Below are 21736 nucleotides of genomic sequence, written 5' to 3' on the forward strand. Positions count from 1 at the left end.
ATCCTGGTTTCATATGGAGAATGCATACCATAAAAAAGTAAAAAACGACCCATACTGCATACCAATTCATTTTAGTTTTAATTTATTTGAAATACATTGCATTTAATATATCCACCTTATTTAACAATTATCGTCATGTCGCGCTGATAAATACAAGAATTTAAAAATAACTTGAAGGAACCATAACAATTTCATCGAATGGTGAAAGTTGGCAGAAGAAAACACAATATTTTTGGAACTCGAGTAGTATTGACTAGATGAAATGTGAATAACACAAAATAACAATTGTTTAATTAAGTGGCATGATGATCGACTGTGAAAGCACTTGGAGAGGACATTGGCAAAAATAAAGTAGACTTTTGAACACGTCTCAATTTTCATTCAACGTATTATCGTGCCAGCCAGAGAGAGATCACAAATGTGTCCAAGGATCCTTCAGGTAAAATTTTATATCATTTCAGGATTAAACGTCTCAATCCCTTGATCCACGGGACCAAAATATTGACCCTGAAAATGAAGAAAAAAAATCATGCATACTTGAATTTTTCTAATGCTGGCACATGAAATTAAACAATAAATCATTTCACCTGAACTTCTAGCATGTCTTCATCCCCTGTCGCAATTTCCCCATTGATTGGAGTGACCGAAAAATGGTCAGCAGGCACATTTATTTCATTCAGTCTACTGTGTAGTGTATTGGCGTGAGAAGTACCATTACTCGAATCACCACCATTACTGAGAGAAAGGTCGGAAGGTCTTGTCGCCAAGTTGCTGCTGCTCGGAATCACACTGGATTTTGGAACTGTTGTTCTTAAAGCTAATTCCAAACCGTTGGACGTTGTGAGGTTTTTTGGAGTTGTCAAGTAGTTTGCAAACTGCGTTACAGAGTCTTTTATTCCCACGAGTCCTTCATAACGTAGTTTTTGCAGTACTTTAAACGCCCCATACGAAGAAAACCCAACAAGGACGACGGACCTCCCGGTAGTAACTGCAAGAAATATATGCAAAGTCAACCCACGTCAAAATGAGCAATTCAATGTGAAATTATTTATGATATTTGCAAATACTCGTGTTTTTCAGGAACGATAAAAAATTGGATCGCTCGGGTGAATGAGGAACAAAAATTTGCAAGAGGGATGATGAGCTTGGAAGTAAATATCGATAATCACGTTGAATTCCATCCGCTTTCTTTGCGCAAATTCCCCACAAAAATGTCAAAATCTGAAAATCAGATCAGATCAAGTTACCTCTGGCTGATTACAAATTTATTTCCTTTGTATCATTTTACCTCTGGTTCAAAACTAAATGAAAACATGTCGGAAAACAAAACTCGGGAATTTGACCACTCATTATTAGCCATGAAATTGAGATATTAACCAAATAATAATAAATTTGAACACCTATGTATTTTTGTTACGTTTTTTCTCAATCCTTTCTATCTTTATTCATAATTATATCCAAGGCCAGCGCAGATTTTTTAAGTACAATTTATTTGATACCATATTTACTATCAAGTATTTACAAAATATATGATATTAGCAAAATTATTTTAGTATTTCGTCACAAGCAAAAGAATTACCCACTTTTACTAGATCTGAGAACTATCCTTCTACGAATGTCCCCGATTCGGGGTCGAGTTCGGATGTCTTGGTTTCGTCGTATGGCCTCTCATTCTTCCTTTCAAACTATTTCTTTTCTATCTGCATCCATCCATGCATTGAAACTTTGAATGAAAATCCCGATAAAGTGCCGACCAGTTTAGCGCAGTTTGAGTCTTGTGATTACAAGTACATTCTTCACCTGGAATGAATAACCCCTTTACAAAGCAATGGAATCCCTTTTAAACGGCTCAGTTCACCACAGAGTGTAAAATAGGAGAAAGAGTTAACAGATTTCAACTACATTTTGTGATGGTAATGTATTCTCCGGTTTAAACGAGTCCAATGTTTAGTCTATGTGAAGAGTAAGCATAATATACAAGCTCATCCTTTGTGAGATCACATAAAATATCGAGATTTAATGAGCATTGCAGCTTCCAACTCCTTGTTATGAGACGATTTGACACGTTTAAACGTGCATATATACATTCATACTAACCATCAGCCGCATCTGGATCTTAATAATTTCTCACGTTTTCAGGTTGGTTTTTACATCTTATTAAAGATAAACCTGCTTTTTGTCTTTGCATTGTATTTATATGTACTCTTAAGAAAAACCGTCTTTTGATTTGTGATGTAGTATATAGTCTTCCGCATAGCCAAAGTATTATCTGTGACAGTATAATAAAATACAATGTGCTTTAATGTTCCAGTTACCGGACATCTGAAAATTCTCGCGAAAATATTACCAATAAATTGTAGGACACTAATTAGAACAAATATACTTGGAAGACGCGACTTTCTTTCTGATCGTAGTGGTGCAGCATTTTTGGTACCAACGGTTACTCGCTGCCTTGAAAACGCAAATTACACAATTCACCACCATTCTCGCCTTTTTCCTATAAAAATACCACAGAATAGTGATGGTAATCCGTAACCGATCCTATCCTAGGATCGTAAAAACTCGGATAGGATCGGATTTTCACACGGATCGGATAAAGGATCCGAGGATCAGACAATCCGATCCGATCCGAACCGATGAAATCCTAGGATCGCACAGGATCCTCGGATCATCCGATGTAAACTCGTTTCACATTTGGTGAGTTCATCACATGGCGTACATTACCCGAATGAGCCGAATTATCCTATTATTTTACACCAGTTATTTTTGTTTTGGCGTTGAAATCATAGGAAATTGAATAATTTGAACGCCAAAACAAAAATAACTGGTGTAAAATAATAGGATAATTCGGCTCATTCGGGTAATGTACGCCATGTGATGAACTCACCAAAAACCGTTCCAATAAATAAAGAAAAGCAGCTGGTAAAGTTTTTCCATAGTTAGACACAAGGTGTCTCACACATATCATCCGCGGATATCCTACGATCCTAGGATCGGATCGTATCGGATTTCAAGTAGAACCGGGAGCCGATCCGATCCTAAAGCGAGCAAATCCGATCCGATCCGATCCTGTATTTATCCGATCCTATCCTACGGATCGGTTAATTTAGGATACGGATTACCACCCCTACCACAGAATTCAGAAAATCATTACACTAATTCGGCTCGAGAAACTTTAAATAAAATTTTAAATTCCATTCCACCCAGCAAAACGATGGTTGCAGTAAGTGAAAAATTGCCAAATGTGGTCTTTGTTCTCGGTGGTCCGGGAGCCGGGAAGGGGACACAGTGCTCCAAAATTGTAGAGGTAACATTTCCTCTCTGTGCATTTAATTGCAATTATTTGTTACGGTAATTAAAAACCAATCGCCGTACAGTCCTTTGGCTTTGTCCACCTCTCGGCTGGCGACCTTCTTCGAGAAGAGAGAAACAAACCTGGCTCAGAGTATGGGGAATTGATCGAGAAACACATAAGAGACGGGACGATTGTTCCGGTCGAAATTACCTGTTCCCTCATTGAAAGGGTGAGTTTTTTACATACAGATAAGTAAGGCTTATCAGTGTCAAGAAATCATCATCATTTTGGTGTAATTGGGTTCTAGGCGATGAATGAAAGTGGTTCCAGCCTGTTCCTCATTGACGGATTTCCTCGCAACCAAAACAATCTTGAAGGTTGGGAGAAGGAGATGTCGGACAAAGTAAATGTTCTCTTTGTCCTCTTTTTCGACGCTCCTGAAGAGGTCTGTGTCGAACGGTGTTTATCTCGCGGTCAGGCCGGCAGTGGGAGATCAGATGATAACCCGGAGAGCTTGAAGAAACGGGTCAACACCTATGTAAATGACACCATGCCGATAGTCAACCACTTTTATGAGAAAAGTTTGGTCCGCAAAGTGAATGCAGCCCTGGATCCAGAGCAGGTGAGTTTTTCCACGGATAAGAATATTGCATGCACGAAATTCCTAAATTTATCCTTCAAATCAATTCAACAATTCAATTTTGATCCAATTTTAACACAATTTCCAGGTCTTTGGAGAGGTCAAAACAATTTTCAACGGAATTCTCAACAACCAATAACTTATGACTAAATCCAGCAGCATATTCCAACTAGCAATGACTTCCTCTTTACCGCCACAAGAGGTTTTTTTTTCATTTTCAACGTATCTAATGACGTACTTACTGAGGACGCGGACAATTGTTGCTAGATTCCAAAAAACAAAACTTTGAGGAACTTTTTTATACTCACTTGCTTGATGAAAACTTGCTTAATTAAGTAGTATCACATTTGATTCCAATATGAGTCCTGTCCTAAATACCTATCGTGATGCTGAGTGTACCTTAGGATTAGAGTAGTCTGTAGTAGAAAAATATCGCAATCTTGACCTATCTTTTAACCCCTCGATATCCTATATATATTATTATTATTCATCATCAAGCAACGATTCAAAAGTAGAACTATAATACTACATATAAATATTCCAAGTAGAGACAAATTATAAGGGAAATATAAAATATATTATGCCAATAATACAAACAATTATTTAAGCCATGTAACTAGAGTATCAGTGTACTATTTATTTGTCAAAATTAATTTCAAAAATTAAAAAACGTATAATAATGAAAAGCAACAACATTCATTTTGCATATGAAATGGCATGAATAATTTCATTTGAAACCAGTGAGAGAGAGACATTATAAGATATAGCATATGTTTGAAACCATATTTACCAACATCATTAGAAGAGTGAATTCATGGAAATGATAAATATACATGTTGTATAAATAGGAATTTATTTCGTGGAATTAACCAACCAAAAACAAGTCTTAAAACCTCTTATAAGCAAACCCTTTTTTTGTGGTATTAAGCGAGTCTCCTGTTGCCATTACACCAATGCTGTAATGCAATGCAATGCGTTTTATACGCAACTCGTCCTTTTAACACAGCTCTAATCGGCAACATTATATGTACAATGTACATACACACATCAGAAAGAGTCGAAATTTTCTCTACGTTTTAACTTCCATCTCAAAATTGTGATACCCTTAAAAAACGACAGGTCATTTCATTCTTAATTCAGTCTCCAATGTGTAAAGTTGGCCACAATTCGTGTTTGGAACGTTTTTAAAAAAACCTCATTGATATTAAAAAAGAGAATAATAGAGACTTCGCAATAGTGTAGTTGTTGCGGTTACAACGTTTTTTAACACTATATCTTGACTAATTGTGCTAATTGGACTAATTGTCAGGAATTGCGAATAGCAGATTAAGTCACCACTAAGATTTTGTGATGGGATTTGACTGGTTATAATTTTACGAGTTGGTTAACATTAGATGAAAAAATATCATGGTTGTGCTAGGAAAGCCGATTAGCGGTGGAGGTGTTGGAGGAGGTGGAGGACTTCAGGGAAAGTTATCCAGCAGCAATTCCTCACTTTGTTCTCCGCCCAACGACGTCGTCTTCGTGGTGGAAGGCACTGCACTTTGCGGAGCTTATCTGAATGAACTGAAGCAGACTTACATTTTTCCAGCCTTGGAGTGAGTCTTATTTCGTATTTTAAAGTTTTATGGTGAAATGTTAAATGAAGGGAGAGAGTTAATGATATGAATATTTTAGGTGTTTTAATGGGGGACACATTGAAGAGAGGGATTGTGGGTCGGATGTAAGTTTAAAATAATAAATTCTAACTGGTGTGCCGATACAGTCGAATAAATCGGTATTTATTTTTTAGAGCAATTTTACACTTTTTGGACTGGTCGTTTTCCACTCATCGGATATTCTTCCGGCCTTATTGACTGAAGCTTATGGACCGATCACGACGCCGCAGAAGTTGATGAGCATCATCGACAAGATTCAGTAAGTTGTGTACCGTTGTTGTTGAACTACTTGGGAGGAATTGGTTTGAATTTGCATTTTTTAATGGCCAGGTTTAGTGGAGGTTATGGCGAGGCTGCGTCGCATGTGGGGGAAGGACTTGCTACTGCGTTGCAAGGTTTGCAAGACCTCCAAGCGTTCAGGGCTGCTTCTCAGGATTCTACAATACGTAAGATTTTATAATTGGGAGTAGTAATGAGAGAGAAAAAAATGTTGCCATATTGCTCAATTCTAAAATTATCGTATGTATGTGTAATTCAACAGCAAAAAAGCACATTGTTCTCGTCTGCAATTGTAAACCGTACGGATTGCCAGTAACTGAAGCAGTCGGACAAAATAATATATATCGTGGCCTTACGGCGGAACAACTGGCTGCATTCATGTCGGAAAATGGAATTCACTTGTCAATATTTTCACCTAGAAAAATTCCAGGTTTGTCTTATACTCGAAAAGCATTATATTTTTTTTCTAAAAAAAACAAATTTTGTGTGAATATTTCATTATTGGTACTGTATTTTTTTGCAGCCCTTATAAACCTATTCGAAAGAGCTGGAGGTGAATCATCGCTGCAAAAGACGTATTCTCGTGATCCCAGGCATTTAGTATTGTTGAACGGATTTCATCTCCAGGTTCGTATAGTGCTCACTTCAATCAGATTCAGCTTCACAATTGCGATACCATATCCTAAAATGAATGATTTCCATTTTCTTAGGAACGGCCAGTTACACCCACGAAAGCTACCCCGCTAGATCCACCTATACTGAATCCACCTCACACTCCACAACAACCACCACCGGCATCCACCCCCACTTCCAGCATAAGTCAGATACCCCCACCTGCCCCCACTCCTCCCCAGCATCAGCAGATACCTCAACAATCTCAACAGCAACAACCTCAACCTCCACCACCAGGACCTGTCCCTCCACAAATCATGGTCAACAATAGCGCTCAACCCCAACTATTAAGTCAACAGCCCCACCCTCAGACCTTACCTCATCACCAACAACAGCCAATACAACAAAGCTTCAATATTCCTCAAGCCCCCACACCTCCAACAAGTATCCAACCTGGTTTCAATCCACCCAGTTCTGTTAATGCGCAAATTCGCCTAAGAGGAATGAGGCCGGCAGGGCTGGGTCAACAGCAACAGAATCCAATTGTTATCAACCAAGGGCAAAATCCTATCCAACAGCAGCAGCAGCAGCAAATTCTTCCAGGGATGCAGAAACCATTAAACTCTCATTTAAATCAACAATTAGGTCAGCAGCAGCAACAGTTAAACCAACAGCAACAATTAAATCAGCAACAATTAAACCAGCAGCAACAGCAGCTAAATCAACAGCAACAATTAAATCAGCAACAATTGAATCAGCAACAGTTAAACCAGCAACAACAACTGAACCAACAGCAACAATTAAGCCAACAACAGCAATTAACTCAACAGCAACAATTAAGCCAACAACAACAATTAAATCAACAGCAACAATTAAACCAACAGCAACAATTGAACCAGCAGCAGCAATTAAACCAGCAACATCAGCAGCTAAACCAACAACAACTTAATCAACAACAACAATTAAACCAACAGCAACAATTGACCCAACAACAGCAACAATTAAGCAATTTGAATCCACAGTTAAACCCTCAGTTAAATCAAGCACTAAACCAACAACAGCAATTAGGTCAGCCAATTAACCCTGCTCAGATGGTGGGAGGAGGACAGCTTAATAGTCCACAAATTTCCCAACAACAGTTGATCCCTCAACAATTGAATCAACAGCAACCTATGAATACGCAACAGCAAATGGGGCAGCCACAAATCCAAATTGGACAACAGCAACAACAATTAAATCAGCAGCAAATGGCTCAACAAAATCTTAATCCTGGACAAATTGGGCAAATGGGACAACAAATAAACCCCCTGGGACAAAATGCCATGCAAAATACTATGCAACCACAAAGATGGAACAATCCCCTTGCAGCGGTTCAGCAGGCGCAGGCTCTACAACAACAGCAAATTCGAATGCAACAAATTCAACAACAACAACAGCAGCAACAACAACAGCAACAACAACAACTTCAAAATATGATGGTAATAAACCGTTTCAACATTTAGTAATAATAATTTCACCAATGGTGCGAATGAGTGGACAAATTGGTACACAATTTTTGCTCCCCCAATTTTTTCACACCATTTTGCGGTACAAATTATCCGATACCAATGGTGCTACTACGTTCTTCAATGGAGGAGCGACTCCTCTTTAATTAGCATCAATTTATGCAAAAATACTCGTTAACGGACACGAGGAATTCGAGCTAATCAATATTAATAGCAAAAAAATATCATCATGCTACAAAAAATATTCTTGGTTTTTTCTCTGGTTCTAACAATGATTGTTTTCTAGGCAAATCAAACACAGCAGCAGCAACAACAAAATCAACCCCAACAACCAACGCCACAGTCTTCCACTCCTGGACCAACGTCTAGTCTTACGTCTTCAACGTTGCAACAGCAACAACCAACAAATTCTACATTAATTGCACAATTGCAAAATCCTCCACAAACTACAGTTCCCGTTCCCGGAGGTGGTCCAACAGCTCCACAAATGGTGCCAATTGCAGCGGCCCCCAATAATCAAAATCCCAAAGAGAGACAAGTTATTTGGTCAGGATTATTGGAATGGCATGAAAAGCAAAAAGGTATCTATCTCATATACTGCAAAAACGAGTATCATGTTTCTTCAGGCGTTTTTTTATGGGTTTGTGGATGTGATATTTGTAGGACCACCAGAAGGCCAAAAGATTCCTCGCCAAGTTCCATGCCAAGTGTCAGCAAATGTTGTTAATGGAGAACCGGAAGTTAAAGGAGATGGATGGCCACAGAAATTGATAATGCAGCTCATTCCAAAAGCTATCGTGGGGAGTTTGGGTGGAACTTATTTCCGGGACGTAAAAACAGTGCTCTTCATACTGCAGAATTGTGATGCCTTGACTTCTTTGACGAGAGTTTTAGACTCTGGATTTGTACGTTTACATATTATTTTCTCAAATATTATGGCCTTGTTATTGCATATAATAATATTTCTTAATAACTAACAGGCTGGCTGTGTCCACTTTACTGGTGCTGGAATGCAACAGCCCTCATGCACCATCAAAGTCCTAATTTTGCTGTACAGCAAGGAAAGGCATGCGTACTTGGGTTTCATCCCCAACGATCAGGCAGGATTTGTTGATCGAATTAGGAAAGTTATTCAACAACAAAAAAATCAACAAGCAGTTATGCGACAAGGATTTCCACCATTACCTGGGAACCAGTTACCTAACATGCCAGGCACACCTCCCCAGCAGCAGACCATGGGTCAGCCCAATCAGCAAAATCCTATAGGAATACCCATCAGCAACCAAAGCGGTGGGCAAATGCCAACGCTTGCACAACAATTGGGTCAGACACAACCAGTGTTAGGAAATCCAGTCCTCGCACAACAATTGAGCCAAAATCAACCACAAATCCCCCAACAGCAGCAACACCAACCTCAACAACAGCAACTGCAGCAAATGGCACAACAACTAAATAACACTATTCAGCAACAGCAGCAGCAACAACAACAACAAACAAATTCAAATGTCGTTGATTCCACTAGTGCAGATTTATATGAAATTGAACGGCAACAGAATCTCTTGAAGATTCAACAACTACAGCAAACCCTTCAGCAGGCGCAACAACGCGAACTTCAATATCAGCAACTACACAGCATTCCTGGCCTCCCAGGAGGTCCACCTGCAACTCAGCAACAACAAATGGGAGGCGGAGGGGGTGGGCCGCCACCGATGCAGGTCAGTCAACAACAGCAACCAATGCATCAACAAATGCAGCAACAACAACAACCTCCGCAAATCCAAGGAATACCTCGTCAAATGATGACCCCTCAGAATGCTGGTCAACAAATGCGGATGATGAGACCTTCAGTGGCACAAGGGAATCCTGGCTTGCGTCATTTACTTCAACAACAAGCTGGGCCCAATTATCGAATGCAGAATATGCAGATGCAAGGGATGCAAAGAATCCCTGGACAAGTTCCAGGCCAGATGCCTGGTGGTGGCCCCCTAAGTCAAGGAGGTCAGGTTAACCAATTTGAGGATGTAGGAATACTAGACTTACTCAAATAAGTAGTTAGTTCTTTCCATTTTGGTATACGAAGGGAACACCATTCTGTACATGTTATTAAATATATAACTAGAAATAAGAGATGTAGGTAGTATTATGTATTATGGACTAATAATATGTTGTGACAATTTCATGGACATCGCCGAAGAAGAACTTGATAAAAGTACTACAATTATTACTTATGTTATAATCTTTGGACAAAGTTTACTCGCCGACAATAAAGGTTACTATTTTGCACGTAAACTTGCCACACTTTACTCTTGCCTTTAATTGCAGCACATTTTGAATAACACATACTGAATTTTAAAGTCAGAGCGACCCACAGTAAAATAAAAAAATAAATTCATCCTGCCACTGACAGAATTCAGTGCAATGTGGCTTGTTCGACATGAATAGTTAAAGATGCGAAATGATTCATACACAACATCAGCTTTCATACTTCATTCAACATTTTAATGCCGTAATAAATATTATAATAATAAAGACTAGCAGTTCATAAAAACTGTAGCAGATAGTAGTTAATTAACAAAGAGTTGGATATTTATCAGTATCATAATGATCAGTAGCCAACAAGTAGTACCTTCGTCCCGTTTAATATCTATAGTCATTAATATCCACTGATTATTATGTACCACACACCTAAAAAGAATACGAGTCACTTAAATGCGGATGTAATGCGACTGATTAATCTAATTATAATTCTATTTAAAAAAAATGGTTTTTGGGGTGCAACACATTCCAGGGAATTAGATAATAAATAACCCATGTTGCACAAAAATCAACATTTCCAGCACCCTTTACCTTTTACATGCACATAAAATACCTTAAGCCATAAATTTCTACCATATATAAAGACGACTGGAGGAGCTGAAACTTATAATAATACGATTATTAGCTAGATTAGCTAGATGACAAATATTACTGCTACTACTCTCTATAGTGTACTGCACATAAACGTTATAACCGTATGCGGTATAATAATAATCATCCTACATCCATAAGTAATTGTATAAAAGACTCATCAGTCTTACACACCTTGAGAGGTATATAGTAAAGTTAAACGACTTATCATATATGTAGGAGAGGAATAGAAAAAAAACAATATGTCAAGTATTAAAGTTGCAATAAAAATCTGGATGGGACGGCGAGAAAATATAACACTGAGGAAAAATTAAGGGAGTCGACGAGGTAATAATACTTAAATGACGATGACAGACATAGCTCACTTAAGTTCACTATTAATACGTAATCGCTATATATATGTAGACTATGCTTCTTCTACTAAATATCCAATTTCGTCACAAGGAATCTTATCGTCGAAATATCATATCATCTTAACGTTCGAGAGACTATCACTATGTAATTGAGGCACAGTAGTTAGGACAAATTGCACGCATCACGTTTGATACGTGCAATGACGTTGGCTACAATGGATTCCGTAGAAATATATTTCGAAATTCAAGTTTGAATTCACCTTCGGTACTATAAACCACTGTAAATATTTACAGTGGTGTCGTTTGTGTCATCCTTTTTTAATAAGTAAAAATACGATACGCTTTTTAACTCTTATTTTTTAGTTGTACAATTGTGAGTACATTGTTAACTGCGTCGGGTAATGGTGATCGATTCCCTTATTCATTGACACAGTTGAACGGTGGAGAGAACCAGGTTGTGAAGATTGGCTGTGGTTCTTGTAGTAAGAGTGTTGATTGTTGTGCAGAAGCGTGTGGTACATGTAGTTGTTTGTGGGGCTATCACAGTTAGATGAGGATGACACTGGTACCGGAGGTGAATTTAATTGTCAGCAAAGCGATGTTTCTTCCCCTGTTAATTTTAAATTTAGGAATAAAATTAATGCATTAAATAGACGAATTTTAATTTTAGTAGCTCAAAAATACCTTCGAGGGTACATGCGCAGTTTTCAAGACGGTGGGCCAAATGCATTTTCTTACAGTATGGCTCCTGGAATTAAATAAGAATATATTTAATTAAGAATGTGAAATGAAAATAAATGGATTCGAAAATAGAACCAAAGTTTTTTTATAGATGTAAAAAAAACATTGCTTACCATTTCTAACGCCTCAAGAATCTGATTGTTGTACTGCGTAACGTAAATGTACAATTCTTTGAGTGCTGCTGCATGGTCGAAGTGTGCAATATGTGACATTGAAAGTTGCTGCATGGCAGAGTTCATCTCTTGGTCCGATATTTGTGGTAAGTTTTTAATGTCCGCATAGAATTTCGAAACCAAGTTTCGATAATGTGGAATATCTGAATATGGAAAACCAATTAATCATTGTACCACATTACCTGAATTAATAAATATGTAAATATTTTTAATGAAATGATGAACGACATTTACCTTTGGCAAATAAAAGTTTGCTGGACGGAGAGTCTTTTCCAAGTCTTTGCTCAGACGTGGCGCAAGAGTCCATCATTGTCTGCATTATCACTCCTAAGCTCGCCTCCACCGTTGGCGTCTTTTCAACGTCGAAAATGAAGTCGGGGTTCTTAATAAAGTTGATCCAGAATCTCAATGGATAGCTGCGTAATTTGATAAAATAACAATATGCCATGAGTTAGTTGAACCAAAAAAGTTGGATTGAAACAGAACAGAAACATTCATTTTATGTGTCAGCAATTATTATTTCTTCATCCTTACCTATTGGACTTCCATGCGTGCACAACTTCAGGATCAACAATATTGTGGCGTCGCGCGGCTTCGTCCAAGAGATCAAACAACCACTTTATAGCAGGAGGGATCGAGTCATTGATTGAGAATATTGAATCGAAAAAGTCATCAACAAATTTCTGAATGGTTCCCTTTGTTGAGAGGAGACGAGTTAAAAATATTTCTGGGATGGCTTTGTGAGCCCGATCCCTGTCGTTGATTCTTTGGTCCTTTCCAGACACGTGGTCCTCAACAGGTTTAACGAGATGGTAGGTTGGACAATCTCGACTGCTGTGGTTCGAGTTGCCCAAAGTCATGTTCATTCCCATCCCCATGTTCACACCATTTCCGACCATGGGGGACATACTGCTATTAAGATAAGCTCCAGAATCTGTACCAAGATGAAAAGTTCGATATTAAAAAGTCCCAACTCAGAAATAACCGTTACGAATATTGTAACAAGACAACGAGAGACTGCGAGACTTACATGTGTGATAGTTGCATGGCTTCTTGCACAAACTCATCGTATTTGAATAAGAATCGTTAGGACGAGCGACTAGGGACATAACTGCAGAGTCCTTGATACCATAGTGAGCAAGCGTGTTTAACTTTTTCCAACCGCTGGACGCCCTTGTGGTCAAGTCTTCATCTTGAAGCGTCAAATGTCCACCGCGGCCATGTCTCCATTCTACAATTTCGCATGTTAATTAGTCTCAAGTTTTTTTAACACTATACTTTTAAACGAATTTTGAAATATCGTACCCAAGTCGAGATCATGGACAGAGGGACGGAGACTAAAGTGTGTATTTTTATACAATGCATCCAAAATCTTGGACTTGACTTGTGTGATTGTATCACAGTCCAAAACTTTGCACTGGATCTTTTCATCCAATTCTTCTTGCACAACCTGGAAGGTCTGAAATTATGGAATAGGTGATAATTTAATATATTACTTACTCAATTTGTACAACTGAAGATTAATTACCTGATATGATTGATACGGGATTTTCTCATAATAAGGATCCTCTTGTACCAAATGAATTGTCTGCACATAAGAATAATCATATTTTCATGGATCCATTGTATACTTCGCAAATTTTAAAACATGGAACACAACAAAGTTAAAAATCGCAATCTTACCACAACTGAGAAGTCAATGGGCTCCCGAAGAAGTCGTTCTTCAGAAAGTGAGTAACGTGCATCATGGGTGAGAGAATCCACTGGGCCTTTCTCTATTTGATACTTTATCGCTTTAAACAACAAAAATAAAGATGGTCCAACGTGGTCCTTGAGATAGTTGTACATGCAAAGTGCCATCCAGTTTGATAGCATTTTCTCAACAACGGTTTCTGTACGACGCAACATAAGCTGAGGATGTTTGGATCCGACAGATTTGTTAATAAGTTTGTGTAGCAGACTTTGAAGAATGTCGGTCGCATATTCCATTTTCCCCATCAAGATTATCATCAATAGCGATGCGACATTAACCCTGCAAAGTTTAATAATAGTATTAATAGGATTTAAGAGTAAGTTTGTAAAAATTGGATCAAAAGTGATTCTGTTTTTTTAAAGAAATTTCAAGTTTTATGAATCCTTACTTGTCACGAAGTTTGAAAGACCTTTGACCTTCCAAAGTCTCAACAAAGGTCAGAAGAAAGTATTTGTTGTTAAGTAAAAGTTCAAATTGACTCATGGCTGCATCATAATTTGTAGCAGATCCATTGATTCTCATCTAAGAAAGCAAACAAAACCATGTTATACTCTCAAAACTCTTTGCAATCGGGTGAAAAAAAATATATTGTATAAGACTTACCTTTGGATCACGGAGGATGGGATGTTCCGTGACGCCGGGGAAGAAGCACCTAAAAAATATGGGTAATTTTAGTTACATTCCTTAGTAAACTCCTGCAATTTCCGACTTGGAAATTCTACTTCTCGATAATACATAAATACGAATTGTGTACGTTTTCCTTACCGCATTACATAGTTTTTATGGTCCAACGTTGGAATAGCAGCTCCCAGATCCACAGTCAAGTCTCTCATGTCAGTTTGTAGTTCAGCAAACGCTATGGACATTTTTAGAATGAAAAAGTAAATTTCTCCTCCTTTCATCCACTACCAAGAAGAAAATGAGGTTAACTATGAGCTTAAAATTCACCTTGCTTGCACTCGGATCTCACATTGCTCTCAAGCGTATCCATTTGGATCTGAATTCTCTTGTACTCTCTTTCTGCTTGTGTTGACTGTGAATAACATCAACTTATTATTTTGAGCACCATAAATAATGATATTATTATAGAATTGTAAAATAACTTCTATGGTGCATCGTTTTTAAGATGGGCAAAAATGTAGGAGGGCGACCGTGGAATGCAAATTTGTAATCTAGAGTTTTATATACACTCACCTTTCTCCGGTAAACAAAGACGATGAATGCAAATAAGCTGAGAAGTATGAATGCAGCGATTGCAGCAACAAAGTAGGCTTCCACAGGGAAATTGTTGGTTTTCATCAGCTCATACTGCAAGTAGCCCACTTGAAACCTGAGAAACTGGCCCACCTTGACGGTCACCATGGGCAGTCCCCGGTCATCATTTCCAGGCGGTTGAAACTCTGGAGGAGTGCAGACTAACTGCATTTGTGCTAACTGAAAATTCAGTTGGAAATGTACAAATTATTTCCAATTTTATTAAACTGAAGTAAATGTTACATTTTTTTTTACTACATACCGAGGTCACATTGCATTTTTGCGAACCAATTGACACGGTCACGTCGGTCTCGTCGCAAGCTTCGTTCAAGTGCTCTCCCTGCAAGAATGCGAGTAGAATACAAATTAAGCTTAATTCTCCTTGAATAGGGCATGAGAAACGTGGGGAAGAGAGGAAAAATTGGGATTCGTGAATATACATGCACACGGTATACACAGTGAACGAGAGAATAAAGACGGAAATTGGTTCATGCTACGTACCTCAATGACTAGTGTGTCCCCCTTGTACGGTTTCAAGTGATTTGGAAATGGGTAGACGACAGGATCCTCGACGTACACCAACTGACACTTGTCCACCGGAAGATAATTTTGCAGATTCAGCACTGATTCTACGTTGTCCATAACGAAGCCCACTCGTTTCGCAATTTCTGCTCCTCTGTCTGCTCGCCTTCCGGATACAGTGGCTCTAGTGTTTCTCCGAGATCCGGTGTACGCTCCATAGTTTACACTGACTCCGCTAAGCAACTGTTGTTCCCAGTCCGAGTTTATGGGGGGTGAAGGGCACTCCATTTGGCTTGAATTTATGACCGTGCATGTCTAGAAATATGCAAATATAATGTTTCAGTCAGTGCGGTAAAATCACATGGCCCATTATTACAACATTCGCAAAAGTACCCAGTCGTCCCACTCTTAAGACTTACCGTTCTGTTCGACATGGTTTTGGAATGTTGGTCAGTGTACACGACCATCTCAGGACTTTGAATAGCATCCAAATGCGTCCCATGCACAGTGATCATGCGACCCCCAGAGACAAAACTTTTGAATGGTTTGATTTCAACAATGGTTGGGTCGGGCATGTACTGAAATAAGTTGTCATCCTGAAGACCCCTGACTGCGTTGTCTACCATGACCTGAAGTCTGCCCACTGTCTCATTCATGATGGCTTGCGAAGTCGTACAAGTGATTCTTGAGCTGGAAGAGTGGGTTGAGTTCACATGGCAAGGATAATCTTTTAGGTTCACTCGAACGCTGGAACTATAATTCAAACATGGTAAATTAATAAGCGCATAAACATACACATACGAGCATCAAAATAAAATAAAAATATTAGCTACCCAATATTCAAGTGAGAACCCATTATGGTCAACTGGGTTCCTCCACTTCGAGGTCCTTTGTTAGGAGTCACACCAATAATTCGGATGTCCTAAAATTTTCATGCATAAAATATTTCAAAATATTCATAGCAGTTCTTTTTTTGAATAATTAAAATGTTTTGATGTGCTAACCTTATAGCTAAAATAAACCGTAGAGTTTGTGTATCCCACAGAATTTCCAACCTTGATTGGACTGTCCATTTCTCGATCAACTTTTCCAGTTCTGCACACAATTCTCACGGATACCTGCATTAGCATTGATAAATTTTGAGTATAAACTCAACGCTAAATACAGAGGATTGACATCAAATAACATTGAAAACAATATAGGAAATGGAAGCGTATTTTTATAAATACAACCTCCAGCTAAAATTCAGGACTAAAAATAGAAGACTTGGCTTTTTGTGATTTTTACTTTGTTACAAATACAAAAGTGTCCAAATGGATGGATTAGAGAGATAAAAAAAGTCTGCACATTCAAGTGTGCAAACAACCCACACAGCAAAGTTGCAATTGCGAAAATGTCTCCGTCCGATCCGCTCCTAAGTATAACAAATTGTGGCAAAGTAATCCAGGAGAGCGAAATAAAGTAAATATAAAAGGGTATCGAGGTTTCAAAGTAGAGCGGAGGCAGATGGAGAAAGCGGATCGAGAGAGTTTTCATGTAAACATCCGAATTCACACAGTATCCGTTTGTTCCATGAGGAAAGGTGCCCTGGGGGAGAGAAACGGGTCTCTGCCACCATCGTGAGGTCATCCCTCCCCTTCCGAGCACCACCACCACCACCATCAATATTTCCTTCAGGCTGTACAACACTATTTGCTAAACTTAAAATACCCCTGCGGGTCGGAGAGAAGCCATTGATTTCAGCCAGATTTTGTCAGTTTCTTAGAAATGGAGAAGCAGTTTTGATCCAACTTGGGATGAAATTCCGAAATATGTCAACAAGAGATTATCAATATGATTTACGTTGAAGCCAGTATAGTGCCATCATGAAAGACAAAGTGGAACCAATTACTATGCATTGGCTCAGTAATTTCGAATCGAGGGTAAACGTAAATTTTCATTTCTTGTAGCGCATGATATGTGTATATTCTGTATTAAGTATCTGGCCAATACCAGTGCATTTGCTTTCTCCATCTTTTTGTCTACTGTCTGTCTGCAGCGAACTTTAGTTAGCTGCGTATAAGAAGAAGATGGTTGGTTGGTGGAAATAAAGTGAAATTCCCCTGCCAAATCCTCCAGAATGTGATTCAGCTTTATAGTCGCTTGACACAAATACAGAGAATTATTCCAGGACAAGCAAGAAGAAAAACAGTTGCAAATCGCAGTTTGAGATTGAGGCGACTGGATGAAATGACGGAAATAAAACCTAAAAACCGTGTATATTAATTTAATTCAGGGTCGCTGCACTATTGTACGACGTAGTTAGTTGTGTATATATATGTAGTTCAAAAAATAGAAAGGATACATGCACATTGGACAAAGACAAAATTCTAATGAGATTACTCCAACTAATTGTAAGTACTAAATATACAGATCATGAAACAACAAAATACGTCGGATTTTACCTGGTAGTCGACTAATTCGCACGGTACATTTCCAATGTGAATCTTGCCTCGAACATCCTCTTGTTTGAGACCAAGGTCCGACCCCTCAATCGTAAGCAGCGTTCCTCCTTCAATTGGTCCACTCAGTGGTTTAATCTAAAACAGGAAAACATAATGCATTATAAATACATTCATTTCATACACAGGTTACGCAGTGCACATGATGGATGTCCAAATTGCAAGATGAACGTTATTGTTGCATGGTCAGTACTCGTAGTTCTGCACCAGCACATAGGGTCGGACCGTTATAAATATTGGGGTCATCCAAATCATAAATTATGGTCCAATTTAAAGTCCATCCGGCCAATAATTCATAACTAGTTTAATCGAATGTCATTTCGAGCCATTAATAACCGAAAGAGATAAACAAGTGGCGTACAGAGAATGAGCATGTTCGCCGAGTTGAAGGGAGGAAGAAGGTGACGTGATACGGTAGTCGAGTGGTGGACTAGTTGATGTTATGTGTTGCATGTTTTCACCACCACCACCACCCACACCCACCCCATTCACAAAGTCCCGTGTCACTTTCTCACCTGTCATGATTAATCACACGCTCCCCGACATGAAAGTCAACTCCAGCACCACTCCGACAACTTTGGCAACGCAACAACGCGGCACGAGACCAAATCAAACAAATACAATTCCTCAACAACAAACCCAACTTTCTTGGTCTGGAGTTCTCAAGAGGCGGAAATAAGTAGATCCTAGTAGCTTTTCCTCATAGTCCTATAGATACATGCCTCGTCACTATGCACTTGTACATACTTTCTCCTCTCCCACCTTGTTAATGTGATGGCATGTATACGACGGAAAACCAGGACGGAACGCGATATTAATCACCAAGTAGTTCAGCAATACTATTTGAATGTCCTCATCCATCGCGAACTGATATTTATTCAACACTCAAACTGTGATGCATCAATTACTAACCCTTCTCTGCGACGAGAGCGACTAATAAATCACATTTCCCCATTATTACCATTGTTATTACTATTATTCATCGAAATGATAAATTTGACACAAAGTATGAAGAACGAACCAACTGTAAACTTTGCATTCAACAATCGAGGAATAAAAGATGATGATGACACACGCTGCACCTCAACACCAAACCAACACCAAACAGCTTTCTCCCACTTTCTTTTCAACATTTTAATCCTTTTAAATGTGATACCAGAGTAAAATGTTAATCATCTTTTTAGAGTCGTGCAATTCTATACAACAATCAGGACAGTGCATTCTTCTCATAAAGCCTCCCACCCAGTCTGGCATGGTAATCAAGGCTTCTTCCTAAAATGAAGGGAACTTTGAAGAAGAGTGGAAACAGGGCAAGTTCGTTAGTGACTCCGTCTTAGGATTAGTTAGTTGGCTGGCTAGCTAGAGAGAGAGGAAGATGAGATTAAAACGAGTCGTGGGCAGGGGGAGAGAGAAGCGTTGGAGATAAATGGACGGAAGCGGAAGAGGGTGTTACGTTATTATAATAAATTATACGTACAATAACTCACTTTTCTCAGCCTTTCTCTCCTCCAACCTCCCACCCACCTCTGCCGTCTCTCTCTCGCCCCTTGTCTTATTTCATTATTATCTCCACTAACTCGGTCGAAATCTAAATGATCTGAAGCAGATTTAAACTGGAAGCGTCTGTGTTCAATCTATCATCACGGAGAGGCCGGAGAATGAATTAAGACGCAATGAAACGGAAACTAGGTCCAAAACGCTAGTTTTCTTCCAAAATACTTGGTTTCCAACTATGCGTATCAATCAACCCTTCTTCTTCTCTATCACTCAGAATCCGTAACATTGAGCAGAACATTACTAAAGGACGAAAATCACCCCATCCATCCCCTGCTAGCTCATCGGTGTTGTTCAAACTGTTCAGCTGCCTGTTTATCTTCGAATTACGCCATCCGCCCGTGAAAAGCTTTAATCGAAATCAAATCTGCTGGTTCATCCCTACCAAAAAAAACAACTTTTGCGATGATTCCGACAACATGGAGGACATGAACAGCTTACTCACTTTCTAAACAGAAAAATCTAAAAGAAGAGGGATAAGATCAAGTGAGTAAGAAGAAACACAGCCCGTAGTCAGCGTGCATAATGGGTTTGTACATACGTAGATTACCCTGTGCATCCCTTTGTTCCAGAAGACTGAGTCCCGGAGATTGGATAAAACACATCCCTTTGACACTCATGATTGATGAATTAATGAATCTGATTCCTTTATGGCTCGATGCTACTGAACTTTGTTGAAATGCTCGGAAACATTTAGTACAACTTTAAGGAATAGACATGAGTAATCTGAAAATGATATTTGCATCGAAATTAAATTCATAAGCCAATTAAGTCAATAAATGGATTTCTGGTCAATCAGTCTCATTTCATCATCTTCCTTTATGAAGCCTAATTGATCGAAGTGAACACAAATATGTAAACCCAGATCTATTTATGAACATTGTTAAACATTCCAATTAGTTACAGCTCTTATTAAGTTTACAAAAATTGATCCTTTTCCATTTTCCAAGCCGCCAGCACGTAGATGATTCATGCCGCAACAACCACTACTTTGCTATTCGACTAGATACTTGTTAAGACAGAAAGTTGCTCTTCTTTCCGTCTTAATGATGATCGAACTTTATTCGACTGGTTTGTTCTCCACGCAGGAACATCGTTAGCAACATTATTGTAGAAAGTTGTATAAAATTAAACCGCATCAAGATTCAAGATGCTGAAAACTATGTTTCATCACGAATCTCTCAAAATATGTAGGCTTTCTTTATACCAAAACTCTCAACTTTCTTTATGCGCCCAGTAATGAAAACCTCATTAAATGCGTCTTGTACTATCCAGCCTCCTTCAATCTTTCGCCTACGTTGGGGTCGTCGTCGTCTGCGTTGTTGTTTCTCACCCACTCACCCCTCTTCCTCCTCCTGCCAATGTCATCTCCTTCACGGGTTAAACTACTTGTACTCGTCACATTCAGGACACAGCAGCAGCAACACATCGTGAAGGAAAACAAATGAAGGTTTCAATTAAACGAAAATCAATACTACACGGAAAGTCGTCTCCTCTTCAAGCCTCCCCCTCAAAAAGGATCTTGAGTTGGGAAGCTGGAAAGTCAAAGGATGACTTTGGAATAATATAAAAAGACTCAAATTGACGGCGAGAAAGGTCAAATTTAAGCACTTTTCCTATCTGAGCAGCAGAGCTGGTGGGTGCCAACCTTGGAAAGGGGATAAAGACAACAAAAACATGCGGTGGAAAATAACACGCATGTTGTTTCGCCAAAGTGAGCAATCAAAATAAAGGCGTGGAATGAATCATTCCAAAAATAGAAGGATAAACTCAATGACCAAAGTAATTAAACGATTGTGCCACAACACACCAGTCAGACTTGGTATTTAGCTGGTTGTGGGTTAAGTATGCCTACCGGAGTGAGGAGTAAAAGTATGTATAAGAAGTCGTTATACATAGTTGAGGCCTACGCTGTGGACTATGAAGGAAAGGCGAAAGGGGTCGAATCAGGCAAATGATATAAACGAACTGTCGGGAACAGAGGATAAA

At 38.9% G+C, this 21736-nt stretch overlaps 4 protein-coding genes across 10 annotated transcripts in view; 2 read left to right on the plus strand and 2 right to left on the minus strand.

Moving 5' to 3' along the window:
• Positions 1–65: 65 nt before the first annotated feature.
• LOC110850989 lies at positions 66–1715 on the minus strand. 2 transcript variants are annotated; one of them, XR_004835166.1, is made up of 4 exons: positions 1584–1715; positions 1068–1221; positions 588–988; positions 66–507 (listed from the first exon to the last, which is right to left on the minus strand). XR_004835166.1 is itself a non-coding variant. In XM_022098610.2 (4 exons), exons 1-4 carry the CDS (start codon positions 1358–1360, stop codon positions 448–450), a joined length of 687 nt encoding a protein of 228 aa, XP_021954302.1. In that variant the 5' UTR covers positions 1361–1653; the 3' UTR covers positions 66–447. The 2 variants fall into 2 exon arrangements, 1 of the variants encoding a protein (XP_021954302.1); XM_022098610.2 differs by having other exon boundaries at positions 1289–1653.
• A 227-nt stretch (positions 1716–1942) lies between these two features.
• Positions 1943–4621, plus strand: LOC110850988 (UMP-CMP kinase). Of its 6 annotated transcripts, none has more exons than XM_035853120.1 (6): positions 1943–2139; positions 2312–2524; positions 3111–3307; positions 3378–3524; positions 3603–3917; positions 4024–4621. In XM_035853120.1, exons 3-6 carry the CDS (start codon positions 3215–3217, stop codon positions 4072–4074), a joined length of 606 nt encoding a protein of 201 aa, XP_035709013.1. In that variant the 5' UTR covers positions 1943–2139; positions 2312–2524; positions 3111–3214; the 3' UTR covers positions 4075–4621. The 6 variants fall into 6 exon arrangements, with proteins under 6 accessions (XP_035709013.1, XP_021954298.1, XP_035709015.1 ...); XM_022098606.2 differs by having other exon boundaries at positions 3137–3307; XM_035853122.1 differs by having other exon boundaries at positions 3208–3307.
• A 271-nt stretch (positions 4622–4892) lies between these two features.
• Positions 4893–10278, plus strand: LOC110851470 (mediator of RNA polymerase II transcription subunit 25). Its single transcript, XM_022099247.2, has 10 exons — positions 4893–5533; positions 5613–5658; positions 5728–5852; positions 5924–6039; positions 6135–6302; positions 6396–6499; positions 6583–7962; positions 8276–8570; positions 8653–8894; positions 8970–10278. Exons 1-10 carry the CDS (start codon positions 5343–5345, stop codon positions 10035–10037), a joined length of 3735 nt encoding a protein of 1244 aa, XP_021954939.1. The 5' UTR covers positions 4893–5342; the 3' UTR covers positions 10038–10278.
• Positions 10279–10466: 188 nt separating this feature from the next.
• Positions 10467–21736, minus strand: part of LOC110851471 (plexin-B-like) — a 156332-nt gene continuing 145062 nt past the window's right edge. The window contains exons 14-33 of the mRNA XM_035853117.1: positions 18137–18271; positions 16697–16810; positions 16526–16614; positions 16112–16445; positions 15672–16007; positions 15433–15510; positions 15111–15350; positions 14865–14949; positions 14682–14772; positions 14520–14568; positions 14305–14438; positions 13847–14195; positions 13692–13751; positions 13469–13622; positions 13194–13394; positions 12698–13097; positions 12398–12579; positions 12104–12306; positions 11934–11997; positions 10467–11859 (exon numbers count right to left, since the gene is read on the minus strand). Coding sequence (XP_035709010.1) covers positions 11837–11859; positions 11934–11997; positions 12104–12306; positions 12398–12579; positions 12698–13097; positions 13194–13394; positions 13469–13622; positions 13692–13751; positions 13847–14195; positions 14305–14438; positions 14520–14568; positions 14682–14772; positions 14865–14949; positions 15111–15350; positions 15433–15510; positions 15672–16007; positions 16112–16445; positions 16526–16614; positions 16697–16810; positions 18137–18271 — 3321 coding nt within the window. The 3' untranslated portion in view covers positions 10467–11836. The remainder of the gene's footprint in view (positions 11860–11933; positions 11998–12103; positions 12307–12397; positions 12580–12697; positions 13098–13193; positions 13395–13468; positions 13623–13691; positions 13752–13846; positions 14196–14304; positions 14439–14519; positions 14569–14681; positions 14773–14864; positions 14950–15110; positions 15351–15432; positions 15511–15671; positions 16008–16111; positions 16446–16525; positions 16615–16696; positions 16811–18136; positions 18272–21736) is intronic.

Source organism: Folsomia candida, unplaced genomic scaffold (genome assembly GCF_002217175.1).
Source record: "Folsomia candida strain VU population unplaced genomic scaffold, ASM221717v1 Fcan01_Sc006, whole genome shotgun sequence".
In the NCBI taxonomy this organism is placed as follows: Eukaryota; Metazoa; Arthropoda; class Collembola; order Entomobryomorpha; family Isotomidae; genus Folsomia; species Folsomia candida.

Excerpts from the sequence above, each read along its gene's own strand:
- LOC110851470 (XM_022099247.2), top strand. The coding sequence starts at position 5,343 with ATGGTTGTGCTAGGAAAGCCGATTAGCGGTGGAGGTGTTGGAGGAGGT. Across the intron at positions 6,040-6,134 it reads TTCTCAGGATTCTACAATAC|CAAAAAAGCACATTGTTCTC; the intron begins GTAAGATTTTAT and ends GTAATTCAACAG. Across the intron at positions 6,303-6,395 it reads TTCACCTAGAAAAATTCCAG|CCCTTATAAACCTATTCGAA; the intron begins GTTTGTCTTATA and ends ATTTTTTTGCAG.
- LOC110850989 (XM_022098610.2), bottom strand. The coding sequence starts at position 1,360 with ATGGCTAATAATGAGTGGTCAAATTCCCGAGTTTTGTTTTCCGACATG. Across the intron at positions 1,222-1,288 it reads CATTTAGTTTTGAACCAGAG|ATTTTGACATTTTTGTGGGG; the intron begins GTAAAATGATAC and ends TCTGATTTTCAG. Across the intron at positions 989-1,067 it reads ATCGTTCCTGAAAAACACGA|TTACTACCGGGAGGTCCGTC; the intron begins GTATTTGCAAAT and ends TATTTCTTGCAG.
- LOC110850988 (XM_022098606.2), top strand. Across the intron at positions 3,308-3,377 it reads AGTGCTCCAAAATTGTAGAG|TCCTTTGGCTTTGTCCACCT; the intron begins GTAACATTTCCT and ends ATCGCCGTACAG. Across the intron at positions 3,918-4,023 it reads CAGCCCTGGATCCAGAGCAG|GTCTTTGGAGAGGTCAAAAC; the intron begins GTGAGTTTTTCC and ends CACAATTTCCAG.